This window comes from Pezoporus wallicus, unplaced genomic scaffold (genome assembly GCF_028554395.1).
Source record: "Pezoporus wallicus isolate ANWC-B61680 ecotype Strahan unplaced genomic scaffold, APGP_CSIRO_Pwel_v1 contig_3710, whole genome shotgun sequence".
NCBI lineage: Eukaryota > Metazoa > Chordata > Aves > Psittaciformes > Psittacidae > Pezoporus > Pezoporus wallicus.
Window position 1 is genome coordinate 3,839,439 of NW_026640315.1, and position 22,687 is coordinate 3,862,125.

Here is a 22,687-nt window from a genome sequence, read left to right on the forward strand (position 1 = left end):
CATTTCTTATGCTTAAGCCTTATGTTTAGCACTAGAATGAGTTGCTCTGGTGGAGCGTTTAAGATGTATATTTCTCAAACCAGCTTTTGTAGTCAGTTTGTTGTTTGGACCATGCAAACAATTTGGGAGGCCTGGTTCACAAACATAATGCTCAGCAGCCAGGAAAAGGCTTTAAGAAACCAACAGTGAGAAGGAGAACTCAGTTTTACAAAGAAACCAAGCAAGCATCATGCCTTCAGATCCCAAGCATGAGAAGTGAGATTTTGTAATTGCTTCTTTTGTTTTTCCACAGAATCATTAGGAACAGACAGCTGCTCTCAAGTTTTATATTTCATGGATTTTTCACAACTGAGGATTATGTCATCTTGGGTTGTTTTTTTTCCTAGTAGTACTAATTTGCCTACATTTAAATCTAATAATAGTTTATTAAACCTGGCATGTGGCAAAGCAGAATCTTAGTGATGGAAAGTTTGGGATTCGTTTCCATTAGCAGTTTGAAGATATCCATGTCATACAAAGTTGTCTTATGCAGCAAGTTGTTCGGTTGTAAGCTGCTTCTGCCAGAGACTTTGTTTATGGGAAAAAGTAATCTGGCTGTGAGAACTAGACTTATTTCAAAGTAATGGACAAGAACTATGTCTCTGATCCCCAATATAAGCTTTTTCCAGTCACTTTGGAGAGATTAGATGTCTCTTAACATCATCTTACTAGCAGTGAAGTTGCTCCAAAAGGACTCCCTTAATCATATTAGTTTCACTGCCATCACCCCGTCTTCAGATTCTTTCTTCTTTCCTAATAGAACCAAATCTCCTTTTGCCATCTATGAGGTCCAACATTAATGCTCCTTTGCATGTTAATTACTGTTACTTTACCCTACTTCAGCCCACTAGCTATTTACTCCTGTTTTGAATACAAAGACTTGGAGCTGTTACTTTTTCCACGTGGCAGTAGAAAATGCTATATTGTGCTATTTGGCTTTTCTAACAGCTTTGTATAAGAGTTATTGATTATAGAACAAAGTAAAGGAGAAAGATGGAACAGTTGAGTTAAGAATTCACATCTCTATGGCTTGTAATATGATTTATAAATGAATTTTCCCTGTATTATAAGAAATTAGCCTTAGCTCCATATCCTATATACTTAATCAAACTTTTTAGGAAAAAAATACCTCAGTTTAACTTATACAGGGAGAAACAAAGTTTAAGAAGTTTTTTGTTTTAAAAAGAAGGAATAAAAACCAAAGGAAAGCAGTGGTGGAGGGGGAATGAGTTCTCCAAAAGAGCGCTCTCAGATGAGAATATAGTTGTTACTGTTCCAGGCAGGACTTGAGTTGGAACAGTTATTAAAAAAGCCAAAGTCTATGTATGTCTGGTAAGAACTTGGACTGTATCATCCCATAGAAACTGGAGTTATTAACTCCGTTGACTTAGTATTGCGTAGGTTTAGTAAAAGCTAGTTAGGCTGTCCTTTTATGCTCTTGAGATTAAATCATTTTCTGAAAGAATTACAAAAGTACATTGTAGATTATAATTACAAACTAAAATGCACTTTACATTTTTAGTCTGTATACAGATTTAATAAAACAATTAAACATATGTAGAGGAAAAGATCAGGAAAGGAAGGAAAGGATCTAGTGCAGATTACACTATATGAAACATATGTTTGAGATAATGCTGATAGAGTTGAAATATGTGGCCTGTGTTATACTTCTGTATACAAATGATGTGCTCATTCCATCTCCACGCATGCACACACACAATTTTACCTTTGACATAGTAGGGAATAATGCCAGTGAGTAATTAGGAAAGCATGGAAGCAAAAGTCAGTCCTGTGCTAAGTTTCTGAGATGGTTGATATTATTTAATACATATTACAGCTGTGATAGTTGAAGGACACAGCTGAAGGTTTGAGGGGAATCAACATGTCTTTTATTACACCATAGAGTTCAAATAGTTGGAAAAAACTAGGCAGACTTTCAAGCCTCGATTTTCCTCTCTCAGATCACAGTATTTATAACAATCTGTCTTGGGATATTAATATACAAGGCGATATATCTGATAGTCGTTCACTTCCCAACTTTGGCCAGAAATGAATGTTTCTTTTTCAAAGCTTTGTAGTAATGTGGTTCTCAGAAACTGCAAATAGGTGGTTTAGCTGGATACAGGTAGTATATTAAAAATGTCTGAAGAGGAAAAATAGGAGTTGGAGAGATCAGGGCTCTAGAATCAGTAACTGACATTCCAGGGCAATGGGATCTTTAAACATACAGTAATTTTCATCGGACTTTCTTGTGAAACCTTTAATAAACTGGAGCTGAGTCGCCTACCTTTGTTTGCTAGAACATCAGTCTCTCATCTCTATATTGTCACATCCTTTAGGAAGGAATTCCAGGGAGCTGCAAAGTTACTTGTGAAGCAGGGAGGGAAAGGGGAGAATGCTGTGTGAGGCTTTTAGGGAAGATGCTCATTTTCCTAATTTATGAATGAAAACATACATGTGCTTGCAACATCACACATTCCACTTACTTGTAAGGGCATCTGCAACGTCCAGATGCAATGCTCTTATACTGCATTTGAGAAGCTACAGAAGACATACACTTAGAAAAGTGACCAATAAGAGTTACTTGGAAGTGTAAATCTAAAGTAATAAATGTATACTCTACTGCTACTGCACAGCAGCAATGTGTATTCTATATAATCCAGGAGTAACACAGCTTTACTGGAGATAGATTTCATTCTTCGCCCTCCTGAGGTCCCCCATGGAAGGCAGGCAGTGAGATACTGTTCTGCTGCCGCTCTACCGCTCTGCCTTCTGCATCCCACAACATAGTTTGCTCCCAAGAACTGAAGGGTAATGTCAGAGGGTCGTAGATTCTGAAGTCTGTCTCTTGCATTTTGAAGGTTGGGCATCTTATCTATATTGTGTTTGCAGAGATTGAATGGTTCCCTGCACTGGTCCATGTCATCCTCTCAGCGTGTTCTGGTTCCTCACCCAGAGGAGGACGTTCTTTGATACAATCCTTGTGTACATTATGATGAAATACAGTCTATAATCTGTAGCAATGATTGATGATACGCTGGTATCTTATTAGAAGTCAGCAGGTCATTTCTTAAGGGAAAAAAAACAAACATGGTTAGGGTTACGACATTACATAACGGACAGTATATGTAGTGATTATATGGGACACAAACTATGGGGCACCTCCTCCAAAAAGGTAGATCTTGCTCCATGTATGCTTTAGGCAGGGAGGATCTGTATTCATCTGCATGTATGAAGAGAAGGGGAAGAGCAGTAAGCCAAGAAAAAGGATAGAGAATCCTTTGAGCCTGCTCCCTACCCCAGCTGACAGCCTGAGAAAATCAAGTGGGTTTGGTTTTGTAGGTGTGGGGTTTTTTTTACACTTTGTTTCTTCTTTATTTCAGGTTATCTGTGATATGGAGAACCAAATCTGCAAACTGAAGGAAGAGCTTATTCAGGTGAACACTCAGCGGAAGCAGCAGCTGCTGGAGCTGGGCCATCAGTGGGAAGAGGAGAAGCAGAGGGCAGCTCGAGACCATGAGGTGGTACTGAACAAGTTGAAAGTGGAGGCAGAAAAAAATATGTTAGACCTGAAAAGGATACATACAGCAGAAACGGAGAAGGCTTTAGATAAGGTGAGAGGTTCATATAGCTTTGCTTCTTGTGGTCTGGCCAAAGGGGAGGAATCACACCGAAAGGCAGACAAGTGAAGTTTCACTGAGGAAAACTGTTTAGGGGTCACCTGAGTTGGAAGAACAGATGTGTACTTTAGATCTGATATTGGATGCCACAAGCATGGCTTCTCCGTGCCTGTGAAGGGCAGCAGTGGCTGCTGTATCTGTTCTCCCTGTGAGCAGAGCTGGGGCAGCACCTTCAAGCCATGGGGAGTGTGGAACAGGAGCGACCACAGCACTTGGGAGATGATGGGATTGAAAAATCCGTATGATTTCAAAGGCAAAGCCAGCCAAGGACTAGGCTGGTTACTTTTCCTTTGCTGGAATAGATGCAGTAGAAAGGGCAGTTCCATCTAACCAAGCTTTTTCCTCCCTTAAAAAGAGGGAAAGTTCTTACGGAGGAAAAATTTCAGGCAAGGAAATTGGGAGATGGTAACAATGGTTGGTCTACTTCTGCCTGTGTGCATGGGGTGAGCAAGGCCTCTGTGAAAGGCTTGAGAATAGAGATTAGTGTTACATCAGATAACAAATATATCAAGGCTTCCCTGTGCACTGGGGTCGCTGACTGCACATCACCTTGTTGTACTGGGGTCTGAATTGAAGTATTTCCCTGCGTTCAGGATGATATGAACTAAACCATGTGAGTTTTCTTTCAAAAGCTAAACTAAAAAAAACCCTTACTTAATATTTATAGTAGACACTGTGTATATGTAAGCAGATAGTTGTTGAGGTATCTTTTACATGCATTAATGTAATAAATAATACATTTTGTTGCAAAGCGAAATACAGTGGCACAAATTAACAATCCACATAGAGTGTTTGAACAGCCTTTGTGAAAGTGACATTTCATTTACCTGCGTCAGGTTCTTGGTCTGTAATTTTAAGCAGCGTTTGGAGGATTATGTTGGAAATCAGCCAGCCTGAAGCCATTAAAATGGCTGTGATCAACAATTCACAATCTTTTCTGAATGTAAGGAAAGCTCCGCTTGGCATAATTATTTAAAGCCAAGGTCACAGAAAGTATTTAAACCTTTGAAATTCATCATTAAAGGATTAATTTTAACTCAGGAAGACATTGTCATTTTTGCTTAAAAATGGAATTTGAATCTCAATTCTTTTCTTTCTTTGATCTTTTTTTACATGTGTAGTATAGCAAAAGAAAAGTTAACTTCTTTACATCCTCAAATTAAAGTTACAAATAATCCTTCATGCGGCAATATCTTTAATAGTCTTGAATTGTCAGTTCTGTCAGAAATACTATTTTTTTTAATTTGGTGGATTTTTTCCTATTTTTCCAAAGAAATTGCTAATTTGAAGCTATATTAGCTTCTATTGAATTTTTTTAATTATTTAACCTACTTCCCTATTTTTACTTCTAATGAGAAGAGCACATGTTGAGTAAAAGAGAAGAGGAGGGGAAAAAGGTACTTCTGATGGAAAGTCTCTCACAGACACGTGAAAATACCCTGCAGTACCTTCAAATCTTCATTTACCCTTCTGTTTCATTTCTGTCTTCCATATGTAGAGCTGTGGAAATTGGCTGCAAAGTCCAAAAGTCAAAGTAGCTTAGAGAGCAAGCTCCATTTACAGCTCAAAAGTTACAGTTTCAGCTAACCTAGTTCAAATCTTGATCCTATTAAAGTCCACAGCACTCAGATAAAATCTCCTTCATCAAAGGAAGGGGGGAAAAAAGCATCTTATTTGCAGCATGAGTCTTGTTTTTAAAAGTCTTTTTATTTTTCTAGTGAATCTTCTTGTCCTGAAATTTAAGATAATCTGGGAGAAAAAATTCTCCTCTGAATTTACTTTTTTCCCTTGCCAATTCTTTAAAGATTGCTTAAAAATCCAAGGGGAAGCTGAATTTCACTGCTACGGTTGGAACATCTGACTGTCCATATTTTCTGAAGGTCAGGCCATTCCCAAGTGAAGGATCTCATCCTTGTGGTCTGTTTTGTGAGTTAGAACAGTGATTTCTGTGTGGATTGCTTTGTGTAATTGTGCACTGTTGTTCACATGAACATGATCAAATAGAAATGAAATGGCTGGCACTTAAGTGAAAGGTAAAAATGAGTAGAAGGAGGTACAGAATTCCGATGGCATTGCCCTCCCCATATCCCTGCTCCAGTGGGGATGTGAAGGGGGAGAAGGGAGCAGAGATAGAGGAAAAATTTTCATTGCAAGCCCACTGAACACTTAAATAGTTGTTGGTAGTTGTAGACAGCTTTTCAGTCTTAGGGACACATCATTTACTGAGGTCTTTAGTTTTTTCTTGCTTAAAAAATCTCAGCTTTAAAGGTAGTACATTGTCTATTGTAGTGTGCATTTGATTTTGTTAGTGATTCCAGCATATAATGCTAGAAAGTTGTTCAATAACCATACTACAGTAATGTTTTTGAACCTGTGATTTTAAAAGCAAGTATCTTTTGACAGTTGCTGCATCGCCCAGTCCCTAGGGAATGATAAGTAGGAAGGATGTAGAGAAATCAGGAGTGAAGTTAAGCCAGGTGTTGTGGAAAATAAATATCCCAAACAAAACCAGGATACCTGGAAAGAAGAGAGGGGTGGGAGGAAGGTGTTTTAAGATTTGGTTTCATCCCTCACTATCCTGATTTGATTGGTAATAAGTTAAACCGATTTCCCCAAGTCGAGTCAGGTTTGCTTGTGACACCTCCCTCTAGCTGCTCTGCTCTTGCTGGGGCAGGGCAGGAATTCGTCTTCATCCTTGATTTTTGCTGGATCAGGTGCTGTGGCCCAGTCACATGTAATCATCTTATTGCTCACCTTTTGAGATGTAACATGGTAGTTATATTAGAACACATACCCACCTTCTCGGGTAAGGATAACAAATGTTAATGTCCTTAAGGTCGGGTAAGCCATGCTGGACATAAATGAGACAAAGCTGATAGCATGGAGAAATTGAAACTGCACTTACCATGGTCTGAGGACTTCAGTACTTCCATAATATCTGTTATCTGTCTCTAACATAAAAATGACTTCAGAATAGCTCCAATTTATTTCTTGACTATTAGTTCAGAAATCTTAAATATCATTTCAGAAGCAGACTTGTATTCAAGCATAATGATTTTGATTTACATTTAAAGAATAGATTTAATTCACTTGCACTGCATGGTATCAAATGATTATCACATTTTCTGATGTGATGGTAATTTTATTTCTTTTATTTGACTCTATATCTCATTATAATGAAACAAAACATACACTGTTAAAGAAATAAACATATTAGGGTATGCAGAGTACTGTAGTTGGATTCCACTAATGACTGATTTCAGCAGGAGGCAGGTGTGTTGTACGTTGCATCAGCAGCACTTACGGCACAAACACGAATCAGCCAGGTGTAATGGACTGCACAGAGCTGATGAGCATTTTCAGGTTTGCCAGAAATTGCTAAAAGCAAGAGACAAACTGCGTTTCTAACTGTGTGCAGATGTGAGGCTTGGCTAACACCACTGTTTGTAATGTTCAACTGTGATATTTTCTTGGCAAAGAAGATGAGTGTTCAGAAAGCACAACCCGAGCAGATCAGTAGACATGCTAACGATGCTCCAAGGAAGCAACCTTGGAACAATGAAAATATCCCATAGAAAAGTTCTTTGAGCAGCACACATGAGTAAATTGGAGTGGGACAAAAAGGTGTGGTGAGGTTTTTTTCTTCTCTAAATGATTTTCAACATTTAGCTTTTTATTGACTTCTTTTCTGTGTTTAAATAGGTATCTTGAGTCATCATGTTAAATCTTTACATAGGTTCCAGGAACATCTAATTCTCTTCCAGTGCTGCTTTTCTTGTGGAGAAATAATTGACATTTTTGTGTATTGACTGTACTAAACACAGAGGAGATTTAATTACAGGATGAAGCTGTAGTCAAAAAAGTCAAACACTTCAGTTTCTGAGCTGCAGCTCTTCTGATATCAGGGCAGTTGTAACATACTTCAATCTGGAGAGACAGGACTCCAAAATAGCAGTGCAACCTGCCCAGAGCAAGGCAAGTCATGCTTGAAGACTTTAATGATGGAGCAGTTAGTTGTAGTCTGAGATTCCTATTGTTTTAAGTAAGTATGGACATTTACAATGTTTTCTAGTCTGTACCTGTTGCAATAACTCCACCTACATCTGGTGGGAAGTCAACATAAAACTGAAATGCCGAGGGAATTCAAAGATCACTGTGTAAGTGACCACGTCCCTAATTAAGAATAAGTATTCTATTTAATAGTTCTGGTTTAATATCATGGTTTTGTAACAGGGCCTTTTTCAATGATTGGAAGACAGTGGCCTATAACTGGAAGCTGCTTCATTTTTGAGCAGCTTCTACTTGCATGCAGTTGGCAAATAAGGTACTAATAATGTGTTCCAGAGAGCAAGTTAGTCCTTCCTTTAGCATCAGCTTTGTGATGCTGGATTAATTAACTAGTACAGCCCTAGGATGGGGTCCAGTTGGACGTATTCATTGGGCATATTTTCATACTGCATATGGAGGAATACCTTTAATTCACAGTATCTGTTCTGGCACTGGACTCATATAGATGATGTCACACTGTTCAACACTGGCAAAGAAATAGAAGATGAAGGGAAAATATGACATCTTCAGAGATTAAAGAGATACTCCAAGAGATACTCTATTAAAAGTATTGAGTTTCCCCTAAGCGATTAAGTTACTTCTGCTTATAAAGAATAAGTATTGCATGCTTTCCATTAGCTTACATTGTTCAATACTGTCTCTGTAGCCCTTGTTCTTCTCTGCCAACTCTTCATTACATTAACTACCAAAAATGATTTCATCTTTGTATTAAGACCTTCTGGGAAGGGGACCATCTCTGCAACAATTCCATAGGTTCCTGTGTAGACTTCTGAGCATAATGGAGCCTTTGATCTGAGTGACACCTTTCACTTCATTAACTTGAACAATAATAGCCATAGGACAGACAGCTTCATCTGTGTGAGCATCCAGATGAACTATTTCCACACTCATTGTGGTGATACCCTGGTTATTTACATGGGGGCAAATAGGTCAACCGTAAAATGTGGACACATATTCTTCCTGAGTATAATGATACCATTAAATCGGTATCTAATTATAATGTAGATGTATGTTTTTCTCCTTGCTGAACACATCCAGGACCTCTACCAGTTGTATATGTGCCACTTTTTTTGACTAAAATTCTCAAAAGTTAGTTTGAATTTATTACATAGATTCTTTTGCTTGAGCCTTAGCTATGAATAAGCTAAAGAGCCTCTAATTCTTACCAAGAAGAATTAGCACAAAAAGTGTAGATTGTTTAATCTATAGCAAATTGAAGCCCAAATGAATCATTACCTCATTCTCTCCCTTTTTTTTCACCATACTATGTGTTTTGGAGAAGGCTGATTGCATGTAGGCTCAGTTTTCTCTAATTCACTAATTTTACTTATCTTTACATCCCAGGGTATGCTATAACACTAGGAAAAACACTGGCTATTTTTCAGTAATTCCAGCTGGTTGTAATGAGAGATTACTTTTTATTTATTTTTATTTTTTAACAACTTGGCCAATTCATTGTTAGATTCTTTGCGAACTGTTGAATGAGCACCATCTGCTCTGGGTGCCCAGCCAGGGGCGAGAGGAGAGATCCTACACTGATGCCCTAGTGCTGGATGCTGGTACCTGCAGCCATAACTGCTGACTTTAGTGGGGCTGGTTCATGCTTTTGTTTGTGCAAACAACAGTAACTGGTGTTTGTTGCCTGGAGTCAGTAAGTACTAAGTGGAAATTTCCGCCAAACCTGAGTCAGCACAAGCCAAAGCAAAAGCTGCCCCATGGAAAGTGTCCATCACATCCCTGCTTAGGTCAGTATTTGGGTATCTGATTTTTTTACTATAGCTTTATCTAGAAAAAATGCTCAGTTATCAAGACCAAACTAATAGATTACAAACTAATATAAAACATCTTTATTATGTGTTTGCGTTCTGGCACAATTTGAAAACATTGTTTATACTTATTTGCTCTTTCTTCATATCTTTATAATAGAGAAAAGCTGCAGGTGGCTTCCCCCCCCCCCCCCCCCGCTCCTTTTTTGAAGGGGAAGGAGTGTTTGGGAAATAGGGAAGGGGTAAAATGATATTATTAGTCCTTCAGAGTCTTTAATGTGAAGAAACAAAAGTGTTCCAAAACGACTGGCTTACAGCTGCAGAACATGTCACGGAGTAAAACCCACCTTCATTAAATGAGTGAGAAAGAATTCTAATTGTTTTGAAGTTCTTATGATCAGGCTGCGAATGCTTCATTGTAATGTGATACTAAAGTGCCTCAATTATGATTTGTATATTTTGGTGCCAGAAGGTTTTTTTCTTATGCTAAATTATTAAGTTCTGTCAGCTGCTGGGCTGTCATATAGAGATACAGTAAATCACATTATATTTTGTCATGGATTACACAGAGCAATAAATTTGGGAACAGAGATCAAAGTAGTTTCACAATCACATCTGAGTGTAGGAGGGGTGTTTAACTTGTAGAAAATCTGATTTAGGTGAAACTGTTGCAGTTCTTGTGTGAATTTGAAATGAATTTGAGTGTTTGCTTGAAAATGAGTAAGGTACAAATCCCCACAAGAGCTCTCCTGTATTTAGTTCGGAGGAGTCAATTCTGACCTACAGCTGCAGGATGGAGAATGGATAAATAATTAAACACTAGGAATGTTAAGAGTCTCGCAGTGTCTTATTTATGTTTTTAAATGCTTTCATGATTGAGCAATATATTCCATTCTCTTTTAATTGGGACTGTGCTGGACTTGTGCACAGTTAGTCATCGGGATGGTAATGCCTTCTGGCTCCGTGAAGTTGTCGTTCTTTTGGGGAAGCTTTGTTGTATTTAAAACTACAAAAACTAATACAGCATAATCTTGCTAAGGAACACTGATTGCTTTAGATCAGAAATTTGTTAGGGGATTTTGTTGTATTTTCGCTGTTTGTCTTTCCAACTGTCAAAGCTTAACTTCTGTTTGGCTCACATTTAATGATGTAACTTAGTAATACCGAGTTAACTTAGTAATACTGAATCTGTCCTTTCATTTCCAGTTTTCCTTCTATCTACTAAAAAAGTTCTCTCTCAAAATGATACATATGTAGGATTTTTTCCTAGTCATTATCTTCTTAACACTTGCTTGTTATTGCCACAAAATTCAACTTAAAACAGCAATGGAGAATCTAAAGAATAAAACTCACATTTTTATCCCTTTACAGTCCTTTCAGGAGCTTTACAGTCTCTTCTTGACAAAAATCAAGGCATATAAACTTAGCTGGTATAATGATAAAGTGCATGGGTCTCAGAAATCTCTGGTTCCTGAAAGAATCATGTATTGTAAAGCTTATACATACTAGTCTTTAGCTGAGACTACTCAAATCCTGGATCAGTGTCACATCTTGGTACCATCGCCTTCTATTTGGGGAGGAAACTTTAGCTTTGACTTGCATCTTCAAAGATGTTTAATAGCCTTTCCCTTTGTGATTCTACTGGGTGTCAGCTGTTTGGGTACCAAAACCATCTGGGCCTGAGTGATACAAGCTATTCTGTAAACTTCTTTGTGTTAGAGTGGGAGAGAAAGACAGAGTGCACATGAGCAAGTGAGGTGCCCAGTATTGCTGATGAATAAAGGCAGCTTGTAAAGGCTCAAATAATTCTCTTTGGGTGCATATTTTACTTGTTAAGGCTCTGAAAAGGAAAATGCCACCACTTGTGATATAATATCTTAAGCCCACTTTAAATAACCATCTTAATTGAGTTGGAAAGACCAGAAGAAAACCAGGAAATACTAAAAATTGTAATCCAGAAATGTGTTTGTGCTGTACCAGATTGAGGCATGTAGCTGTGGGAAAACTGGGCCTGATGTGGAGAGTGTTGCAGTCTCAACATCTTCACTAGGTTTACTCAGTTCATCTTATTTGACTGTTGAGCGAGAAGGAATCGTGCCATAATGTAAAAGCCTCTGAACTGACAAAAAAGTTAGTATCAATGGGAAGTTAACAAGAAATCCCAAGCAAGACTGTCTGGCGTGATAGATGGTAGATGCAGAACAATTACATATATTATGATAGAGTACGTTGATAATTGGAATCTTTTCATTTTAGGAATCTCTGTCATCACAAAATACAACATTGATTTCCCCGATAGTCATTTCTCAGATGATTGATGAGAACAAATCAAAGGGAAACTGGCCTGCTTTGCTCTTGCAGCCCAAGATCCCCCAGCCTGATGCCTATCAAATGAAGCAATATTTTGGCAAAATGTCACAGTACCTCTTCAGTTTAATCTAGAATTCCCTGTCTGTCCTTTAAATGCCTGGTGCTTGCATCAGTACTATCTTGTATAAAGTATAGTTAAGGCATTGAACAATTTCATGTGGCAAACCCCCACTATTAGCCTGGTTTTAAAACCTTGTATTGTATACAAGGCTTGTATTTTAGGCCAAATTTTGTAGTTGGTGTTAACTAAGGTGCCTGGCTCACTACAGTTTTGAATAAAAATCAGTATTAATGATGCTGGGAAATATTTAGGTGCTCAGTACATCCATTTAGATGAAGTAATTACATATGAGGGTAAGGATGGTGGAATTGTCATCAGACTCCATGCAGTTAAGTCTCATAGAAGACAAATGTCTGTATTTAATTTTTCTACAGAATTTGAGGATAATTACAAATACACTGTTGGTTTAAATGGAAAGACTGGAAATCAGAGATTTCCTAAGGCATGAATTGCAGAAGCAGCTCTTCAGTAGGCCCCTGTTAAGCAGAGAATTGCAATACACTGCAGAAAGGCAATTCTCAGTACAGGTAGAGTGTCAAATTCATTTCTATTCATTCTTGTTCTTTTCCCAGTGAGAAGTACTCAGCACATGAATGACAGGGTGGGGTTTTTTTTCTCCTAAAGATATATGTTTAAAGAAAAAAAGAGAAAAGAAAGATTTATAGCCCTACAAAAGTGAAATGGAAAATAGAATATTAATAGGATTTTGGGATTTCTGTCATTCATTTTCAAAACCCTTGAAGTCATTTGGTACTTGGCTAATTATTCTCTTAACATAATTTTGGATATTGAACTATTTTTAATGGTCTTTTGGGTGGCTCAAATTACATATTTGAACTGGTTTGCTATTTCCTCTGTGACACAAAGATTCATTTTTCCTTTTGGTATCTGGTTGGTGGGAACAGCAGTAGAAAGAACAAGATACTGGCATAGGGAGTCCCCCACTGCTGGTATTAGAGGTACATGAGGAAAATACATGTTTCAGGCTTTGAGGTCGAAATGAAATTTCTGTGTACAATCAGATGAACTTAAAAGGTGCTCTGCTAATCTCTGGAGTTTAAACAGATAGTGTACAGAGCCGTTTAACATGCTTAATAACAAAAATTGCTCCAGTTCGCCATCCTGAAGGTCATTTTCGTTTGACATCTGTCAAATTACACAATCTTGAATTTTAGTACAAAGCATAATACTGTCAAACTTAAATAGAAATATTCCAGAATGCGGAGTGGTGTGTTGTTTTTTAAGGTAAATGGGCCCCATTTACATTAGTTCTTTGATGTTAAATTCTTTGCTGCACATCAGAGAACAGTTGCTTCTTCCCTGGAGCAAGTTTTCTTTCTTCTCCTTCCCCCACCCTTTGATTTTCTTTTCCTTCTTCTTTTTTTCCCCCCCAGTTTGCTTACACTTTTATCTAACTAATTACGGAGGATCAGCCTCTGTACGGCCATCATTTAGCTAGTTGCAGGCATTTTGAAAGAATTACTCTTTCATAGCTAGTACCCTAAACAGATTTCTTAAAGCTGCCTATTAGTGAGTATGAGTGTGTGTGTATATATATATGTATATATATATAACCCTCTAGTTTATGAGAGTTATGTTTGCAAGGGTTTTCTGTGTTGGGAGATTGAAATCAAACTGAAACACCACTGAACCAGTCACAAACTGTAATTCATAGATAGATGAACAGGATTTCCCTATGCATCCTTAACTCCTACAGATCTATGTGCATTTGGGTTGCAGGAATTAGTTTTCCTGTTAATTTTGTGCATGATTGCAGTCTAACTTTCCAGCCAAAAATCACCATTCCAAAGCTGGAAGATAACGAGTCATGGAATCGTTCAGGTTGGAAAAGACCTTTAAGATCATTGAGTCCAACTGTAAACCAGACACTGCCAAGTCCCACTAAAACCATGTCCCTGTGCACAGATTTGGGCTGCTCCAGAAAATTCTCAACAGCTGCATTTTTGATAATCATTCAAGACGTCTTCAACGCCTTCATGGATGTTGGTGGAGGATGAAGTTGTCCGTGTGCCTGCCAACCCCACAGTGCAGCCAGAGCTACTACTGACACTGTGCTGGTGAGCAGCCCCTGGGGCTGTTCAGGGCATGCAATCCATCAAGTAGAACTAGAAAAGTCCCCTTTAATGCATCATATACCTTAAAAATAGCATATAGAAACTTTGCAATTCGGGTAGGACATGGTATGCTTTCATGGTGTGGTCACACCATAGATCCTTTGCTCTTTTATTCTTAGCACTGCTGTTCTGTTTCATGAAAGGAAACACTGATGCTCAGCTCATGTTAGAATAGCAGACACTAATTCAGATACCACGTCTCCAGTGCTAAAATCAGCTTTAATATTCACGTGAAATGTTTTGTTGAAGTCAGTGCAGTTTTGCTCAGCAACGACAATATGATGCTTTGAGGCTTGTTATAGAATTATAGTTGGTTTTTAAACCCAATTAACTGTAACAAGGACATAATCTTTTTAATGCAAAAGTCCTCACTCTGTAATACAGAGTAACTGCATGTAAAATTGTCCTAATCAGATAATTCAGCTAAAATATGTATTAACCGTGTGAAACTAAACAGAAGTTAATTTTTGAATCGGTGGAATTCCTCTATGGCTTATCCAATTGAAACCTTTTTATTCTAAGAATGGATATTGCAATTGATATTTCTGACAAGTTTTTGCCAAGTGTGAATTCCAACAGCTGCCTCTCGCACACGGAAAACTAGTTTAAGACCATTAACTCTATTTGCAGCGCTGCCCATCTCTATAAAAAGAGTTAGACTTTAATGAATACTGGCTGACCCTCCAAATGTTCACCTTCCAGTTGGATTCTTATTCATTATGTTTCTGAAATAGCATGTAACCTGCAAGTGAGGGAATGCCCTTAAAATAATACAGAAGCAGCTTGTGCTTCATACAATGCATGAGCAGAGCAGCCTGTTATAAAAGGAAACTGCTGCTTGTGTATACCAGGCCATTTTGAACCTGCTCACTTGTCAAGATAAATGTAATATAAATCCCCTGTGATGTTCACAGTATTCAGCTATGTGTATTTACTTTGCTGTAAGTCATTCCTTTCAAAAAAAAAGGTAAAAAGGTGCTTTTTTGTGTGTAGCAGTGCTGTATGTGCCCCAGGGGAGGAGGTTTATGCCTCCCTAGGCTGCAAAGCAACAGCCTATAGGCAAGAGGTATTAAATTAGGTTAGTTGCAGGCTTTAAAAAGGGAAAAGTTTTATATGTCTGCAGTAAAAGATGAGGGAAAAGAGTGTTCCTGTGCATTGCCATGAATTAGCTCTTCTCAGCTGGCCAGTGTGCTGTCACATATGGTAGCTGCTTCTGCAGAGCTTCCCTGGTGCTACCTGTGCAGTTTGTGATGATGCAAGACCTGTGCGGTGTTACAGATCCAAAAGAAAAGCTGAAGTCAGCATGGGGCAGTAGTTGTTAGTGCCACAGGGTCGGGATACAGCCAGTTTTAGAAGCTAGAGCTGTTCTAAATGTGTTGTCACCATCTCCAGTGGCAGCTTTGGTAGCTCAGTACTTCTGAAAATCAGACCCCTCAAATGAAGATGTTTGGGACTGCAGTGAATGCACTAATTTGTGGTTGGTTGATGACTGGGAGACAACTTGCATATATATTTTGCTAATTGGTATTTGTTAAAGGCATTATAAAATAAAATGTCATAATTCCCTTTAAATAAACTGGTAGGATGTACTTTCTTTGCTTTCAGTTAGGACTAAAGCACAGAAATTTGGCATATCTTTCTTTTGGCTGGCCTCTTTCATGTCTATCAGAGGTCATCCTGGTTCTACTCAGTGTGCACAAACCATTTCCAATTTGTTTATGGAACTTATGAGTGGTTTCTTATTATTTATTGGGATTTCTTCTATGGGTTCAGGAGGTTATAAAGCTGCTTCTATGAAAGATGAAGTCTTTTACCCCAGGCTAGTTGAGTGAGAGCAGCTGTAATGTGAGCTTCTCTGCGGTGCTTGCTGAATGGTATCTCTCTGGGAGTAACAGCAATTTATATTATTACTGTAATTTATATTTTTACTTTCTTTCCCTAAAGATAAACTGGCAGATTCAGGCACTTGATGATATGCAGTGGTGGTAAAACGTAATCTGAACCTAGACAATAGTGGAAGGAGTGTTAACATGGGTCAGCCTGAATACAAAGGGAAATGTAACACACACAGAGTTCTCTGGCATAACCCCTTTTGTGTTACTGCTCTCTTTTCATTTATGCAACCCCACAATATGCCCCTGCAGTGTTTGTGGCACACTTCAGATGATAAATGTGGGAGTGGAATTGCATTTGGTTGGTACTCCAGAATTCTTGTATATGCTGTTTTAAAACAATAATAGCGCCATTATCTCTATTTATACAAAAAAAAAAACAACAAAAAACATGTGTTCTCAAAAATCATGCATACACAGTTTTGATTGGGTTTGATTAACTGGCTTTGATAAGAATTGGGTTTAATTCTCAGTAGGTTTCTTAGTACCACCAAACAGATGACGTATGGACCTCAAAGAACTTCATAATCTCAGAATTTGAAGGGATTCAGAATCTTAAATTGTAGTATCATGTACAGCTTTAAGATTATTTTTAACTGCCTGTAATATACTTATATTAAGCTGCACCATACAGAACTGCCTGGATTGCACAGGATGATTTGAGCCCTATCAACCCCAGTGGTGATTCGCAAACACACTCTGTAACTTTAAGCTCCTCAATTTATAGTCCAGTAAAATCAATAAGAGTGTTTGCTTGACTGAAATCCCTGGTGTTTGCAGACATGGAGTTTCAGTCCTGCAGCTGGATCCAAGCAGGGTTCAGAGGCTTTGGGGTGGGGGGTCTCCTTGGCTTCTGTGGTCCCCCAAAACACACACTGGCACATGGGCAGCTGATAGAGCATGTGTTTGTGTGCTGGATGCTGTGCCGTAAAACTAAGGACGACAGATCAAAGATTGGAACATGAGGTCAGATAGATTTTGAAAACTTAATCAGCTTAAATTTGCTTCAGGACTCGACTTTGTAATATCCTGCCCCCCTCAGAAAATAGTTCTCTTAGACACCTGTCCTCAAACTTTAGAGCCAAGAACATGTGAGTGTTCAGCAGTTCATCCGAGGACAGTGTTTTGAGGCTGCTCTATCAATATAATGCCATGGCATTTTGCAGGAAAAATACAAATCAGAGTTGTGCTCTGAAATGAAATTGAATCTGTTTTAAATTGTTAGTATTATTGAATTATTTTTGAGATTAAATGATGTGAGAAAAAAAAAAAAGAGCTGCTTTCCTCACAGTTACAGAAATACTTGCTCATTGGGTTCCAATATGACAAAGCTGCCTTGTTTTCAGTTTGCTCTCTTCTTTATCTTCAAGTTGTGGAAAAAAATGCTAGGAGCAGGAAAGAACTGGGTGTCCAGGAGCTCCCAGTTGGTTCAGCTGTGTGTTGGGTCGATTTTCAGTGCAATCGCCACCTTTAAACAGGTAGGGACACCCAATGGGACAAAAGGCAGTTGCAGGCACCAGGCTGAGACATGAAGCTGTGTCCTCCATGTCCCCGTGCCTGGGACTTTCTCCTTTGCTTCTCCCTGCATTCAGAAACAAAGTCACCCCAATAAACTCCTGTGTGCGTTGCCGTCCCCCCCCCCCCCCCCCCCCCACTCACTCACTCTCTGGTTTTTAATCTGCAGAAGTCTTTATGTTTTTCTAATAATTGGCAGCAGAGGTACAATTTCTCCCCTCTTTCAAGTGATGAATAGTTGGCCCGAGATCAAAGACAAGCCCTCGCGGTTTTTTGGCTGCCACAAAAGGGCGTTGGAGTTGGCGCGGGTCCCAGCCGCTCCGCGATAGGCATGTGGATGAGGTGCCAAGCGGAGGGGTCGGTGGCAAAGTGTCTGTACACGTTCTTCATCTGAGCTAATCTGGTTGCCTTTTGTGTGTGTTTCAGGCAAACTGCCGGCTAAAGCAGGCTGAAAAGGAGTACAGTCAGAAGCTGGCTAAATCCTCGCAGGTAGGTAGCGAGAAGACAGGAACCTCAGGTGAACGCATTTGATTTGGAAACTTGATGAGAAGCGTAATTATTTCTGCTCTGAACTGTAGGGCTTGATGATAAAGAGAAGCCATAATCATTTCCCAATCCAGTGTCTGTCGTACTGATTTTAACCTTTCAAATAAGAAAGAGCATTAAAGCTGACTAGAAAATATGGGTGGTGGTTTTTTGAGTTCAAAATTTTATAGAATCCCAGCCTGGTTTTTGTTGGAAGGGACCTTAAAGCTCATCCAGCTCCTGCCCCTGCCACGAACAGGGACACCTTCCACTAGAGCAGCTTGCTCTACGCCCCTGTGTCCAACCTGGCCTTGAACACTGCCAGGGATGGGGCAGCCACAGCTTCTCTGGGCACCCTGTGCCAGCACCTCAGCACCCTCACAGGGAAGAGCTTCTGCCGAAGAACTCATCTCAGTCTCCCCTCTGGCAGGTTAAAGCCATTCCCCTTGGCCTGTCCCTACAGGCCCTTGTCTAAAGCCACTCTCCAGGTTTCCTGTAGCCCCTTTAGGCACTGGAAGCTGCTCTAAGGTCTCCCTGGAGCCTCTCTTCTCCAGGCTGAACAAGCCCAGCTCTCTCAGCCTGTCTTCACAGGAGAGGTGTGCTCCAGCAACCTACTTTTTCATCTCCTGAGCACTCAAGAGGTCCGAATCCTCCCCCAGTCAGTGGGAAGGGAAGGTGAAGTGCCGTGTTAACCAGCTCATCTCATAAAATCAGGAACATTCACACAACCAGGGCTTGCATTTAGTGTTACAAGGTGGTGGTTTCCAGCGCAGCCAATGGCAGAATGGCATTCCCAGTTCTGCCATCTCCGTGGTCATCATTGCTCCTAGGCCCTTCAGCATTTCTGCCCAAAATAGCACTTTGAAGAGTGTCAGTGTCCTGAAAGCAAAGTGAGTTTGACGTGAGTTATTGTTCTTCAGAGTTGTCCTTTGAACATGGAAGATGAAGATGGGTGTTGAATTTACATATATACTTAAAAATGAGAAGACAGGATGATTTTGAAATATTCCAGCTGTCAGTTTGATTGATAGGCAATACTGAAGTGTGAAAACTGATGGAGATGCAACCAGAAGTTAAGCTTTTAATAGTAAGAAAATCGCCACGAGGTTTTATGTGAAGGTGTCATTCTTCTCATTCCTCCCAACCACAGCAGAATGCCTGCACTTGCAAAGTGTGTTTTCAGCAGTAGTAATAATAGTCTGATAATGCTCTTTAAAAATCAATAAAAACACTGCAAAGAATGGTTGAGAGGCCTCTAAACTGGGCAGAAGTGATCAGTGAGACAATAACAAGAAACTGCAAACTTTACTGGTTTACCACAATTTATTAAAACACAAGATTTAAGTTTTTTGGCTACCTTTGAGTCTCTGTATCACCTGTCCAAACTGTGACTTTAGTTGTTTCCCTGAAGTTTATTGGGCTATCACTGCTACACACTACATTTTTTTCACTGCATTTATCAGAATCATTGGTAAATAAGTTTTTACATTATATTTCTAAATCCTGATTTATATTTTCTGTGCACGTATTTGCATACAGAGAGATTGTGAAGTCTCCATCCTTGGAGACACTCAAAACCTGACTGAGCAGCTAGCTCTGGTGACCCTTCTGCTCTCACCGGTTCCATGATTCTGTGATACATCAGAGAAGATGCTCTCCTAAATGTCTTTTAATAATTTGTTGAGGGCCTTACATAGAAAGAAAGAAACAAAACCCAACACCCCCCATTTTTTTATCTTGCCACCTGAACCTGAATAGCAGAAAAATTACAAAGCTCAAAAAGTAACATTTATTGCATGCCAGACCTGAAGGAAGAGAACACTTTCATTGCTGATTCTATTTTACCTCTTGTCATTTTTATGCTGTTGTCATGCCTAGTGAGTGTGATCAGTCAGCCTCTCTGTGCCAGACATAGTTTACTATCAATACAAAAATGGGTCTTGGTCCATTTGTTGAAGAGAGATGGAATAGAAGCATTTAATAATTTAATTTAATAATTTAAGCCTTTCTGAATGTTTTAAACAAAGGCTGAGCGAAATTGCTGTAATTGTTGCAGGGGGAACCCCTAGGTGCAAGGTAATAACTATTTAACCTCAATGTCATAATGAATTTTGTAAGACTGAAATTGTTTGGCCGGTGGAATAGTCTCAAAAGGGAAAATGTGAGACTTTCTCTTTTTTTCAAGCTAGGCATTGCTGTAGCTAATACACTGTTCTCTTACTGGGGAGAGATAGACGCAGTGGCCAGAGCTGGCATCCCTCCGTGCTCTCAGTGGCAGACACAACACATACATCATGCATCAGGGCTATTTGGCACAATAAAGGAGTTTCACCCTGGTGTCTGAATGTCTTTACTTTAGTGGGCTTGAATCAAACCCCCAAAGTTACTTGGACATAGGGGGGTTTGTAGCTCAGTATTAATAATAGGTCAGTTGCAACTTTTCTTGTGGCCATGTTGCTGACATCTGTCTAATCTTACTCTCTGTGGCCTCTTGGAACATTCACTTTTAACACCCACACAGAGGAGAGATTTCAAGACATTTCCTCTGAAGTTTATACAAAGTAAACAGATATTTTTTTTCCTCTGAAAAGCACTGCACAAAGCACATCTTTCTCCATCAGTTCATGCTGAAATTGCCTCGCATGCATTTCAGAACTCCTGTGCGAGCCCAGGGACTTAACCTAGTCAAAGCTTTAAATCTCATTTTTGTGTTATATGAAAGGGTTTGTTACAGGTTTGCATGGCTTCAAGTTGTTATCTTAATATTTCATGTGGTTTTATATGATCCGTATAAGTGGTTACATACCAAAAAAAGCCAAATTTATGCAAATTGTGGCAGCTGAATGATGGCCTGAATTGCAAACCCAGTGACACTGCTTAATTCTTCCTAAAGAGTTACACCTACCCAGATAATCTCTACACTTTGGCACACTGATCTTATTAATAGCCTTGCTTTTAATTGGTGTATTGTATTACTTAATATGTATTTGGTTTTAGAAAAGAAATACAGGAATATCCATGTAGGTTTTACTCTGTTACTCTCTTAGGTTTTCAGGTAGTAAAACAGAGAATTAAGTTTTCTGTAGAGCTTCAATCAGTCCTGTTTCCCTTCCTCTGTGATTTTAGTACCTTCATTTGTAGCATCTCTCTTATTATGTTAGTCCTATCCTAGTAGTAGTGTTTAAAAGCCATTTTTTTTTCCTAAAGAACCGTGTCCTTAATATATCTTAATGTTTCTCTACCAAAGAGGAGGCCTTGAAAACACAGAGGTCCGAGCACTCTGTAATCCCTCCCTGACTTGCCTGTGTGCTGAAGCGTTCTTAGAATTAGACTATATTATGCTGCTACAGCAGCTTAACCTTAAGCTTGCATATATACATTGAAGTCAGTGACTCTCCCATATGTTTAAGTGCTTTGCTGGGTGTTGACATGTCAGCATAAAATTCTGTAAATATGCCGAAAGGATCAGGTTTAGTTATGACTTTTCCCAGTGATAAAAAAGGTGAAACAAGTACATTTCAACAAATCATGAGCGACTCACGTAAAAGGGCTGGTTTAAGGGTCCTGGACATTGAGTCAGGTCCCCACTGTATTGCCAAGCAGAATATACTCCTTTCAGCAGCTCAGAAGTTTTCACTATCAAGTTTAAATTTCACTCCAATATGTAAATGTGGGTGTTTTTCTTCCCTGCAGTATCAAGTCTCAAGCTATAAAGTATCCAAACACCACAACCACCATGTGAATTTGCACTGCTGGTTTCAGTGCAGTGGCAGGCTGGAAGCATGCTCTGTTCTAAAGATCACAGATGTGCTTTGTTCTCATGAGTAAATATTTTGGAATGTCATAGTGGAAAACCCTTCCAAATATTTTGTGTTCAGCAGTTTTTGTCATTTGCAGCTTTATTCCTTTTCTCTGCATGGAATTTCATGCTTGCTAGTGTGTCATATGTTAATTTAAACTATTTAGCTTGCACAGCAGAGTTTGCCAATGCCATGCTTGTAGCGAGCATAAAAACATGCAAAGTACATGCCTTTAACTGAAGAGAGATTTAGCATGCTGTTTTCTTTTTAGATCATAGCTGAACTTAAGACAACCATTTCCTCTCTGACAGAGGAGAGCAGCCGGCAGCAGCTTGCCGCAGAGCAGCGGCTCCAGGAAGTTGTACAAAAGTTTGAAGATAAGAAGCAGCAGCTGATTATGGATAATGACAGAGCAATCAAGGTAATCTGGGGATTTTAGTCACTGATGCTACTGGCTGTTTGAGTGTAATTAAAAGTTCTGCAGTGGGCAGATGAATGCAGGTATCATTCCTGTTCACACAGCGCACACTAATTCCATTCACTGGACCTTGACTTTGATGTATCTGATGACTCAGGCTCGCGTTCCTCTAGCTGATCATACGCCTGCATAAAACCTTTGGGTTTGGCGAGTCTAATCCATCCACTTCAGTGAAATACTTCAGACTCTCCTGTTCTCTTTCTTCTAGTATTGACTCAGATGTTTTAACTTATTTTCAGCACCTTTATATGAGTGCTTTTAGTACTTGGAAAAAAAAGGTGAAAATAGGAGAGCCCACATGGACACGGGCTTTAGCTTGGTTTTCACAACACTTTCTTAACTTTCACATTTAAGGCTA

The 22,687-nt window shown here is 39.2% G+C and overlaps 1 protein-coding gene across 5 annotated transcripts in view; it reads left to right on the forward strand.

The window, feature by feature from the left end:
• CEP112 (centrosomal protein 112) overlaps nucleotides 1–22,687 on the forward strand; it is a 183,394-nt gene that overhangs the window by 95,490 nt on the left and 65,217 nt on the right. For 4 of the 5 annotated variants that reach the window (XR_008973402.1, XR_008973403.1, XM_057418590.1 and 1 more), the window contains exons 20-22: nucleotides 3,423–3,653; nucleotides 17,953–18,015; nucleotides 22,123–22,272. Coding sequence is in view for 3 of the 5 variants with exons in the window: in XM_057418590.1 (XP_057274573.1) it covers nucleotides 3,423–3,653; nucleotides 17,953–18,015; nucleotides 22,123–22,272 (444 nt within the window). In the remaining 2 variants the exon portion in view is untranslated. The remainder of the gene's footprint in view (nucleotides 1–3,422; nucleotides 3,654–17,952; nucleotides 18,016–22,122; nucleotides 22,273–22,687) is intronic. The other variant, XM_057418592.1, reaches the window with a different exon arrangement.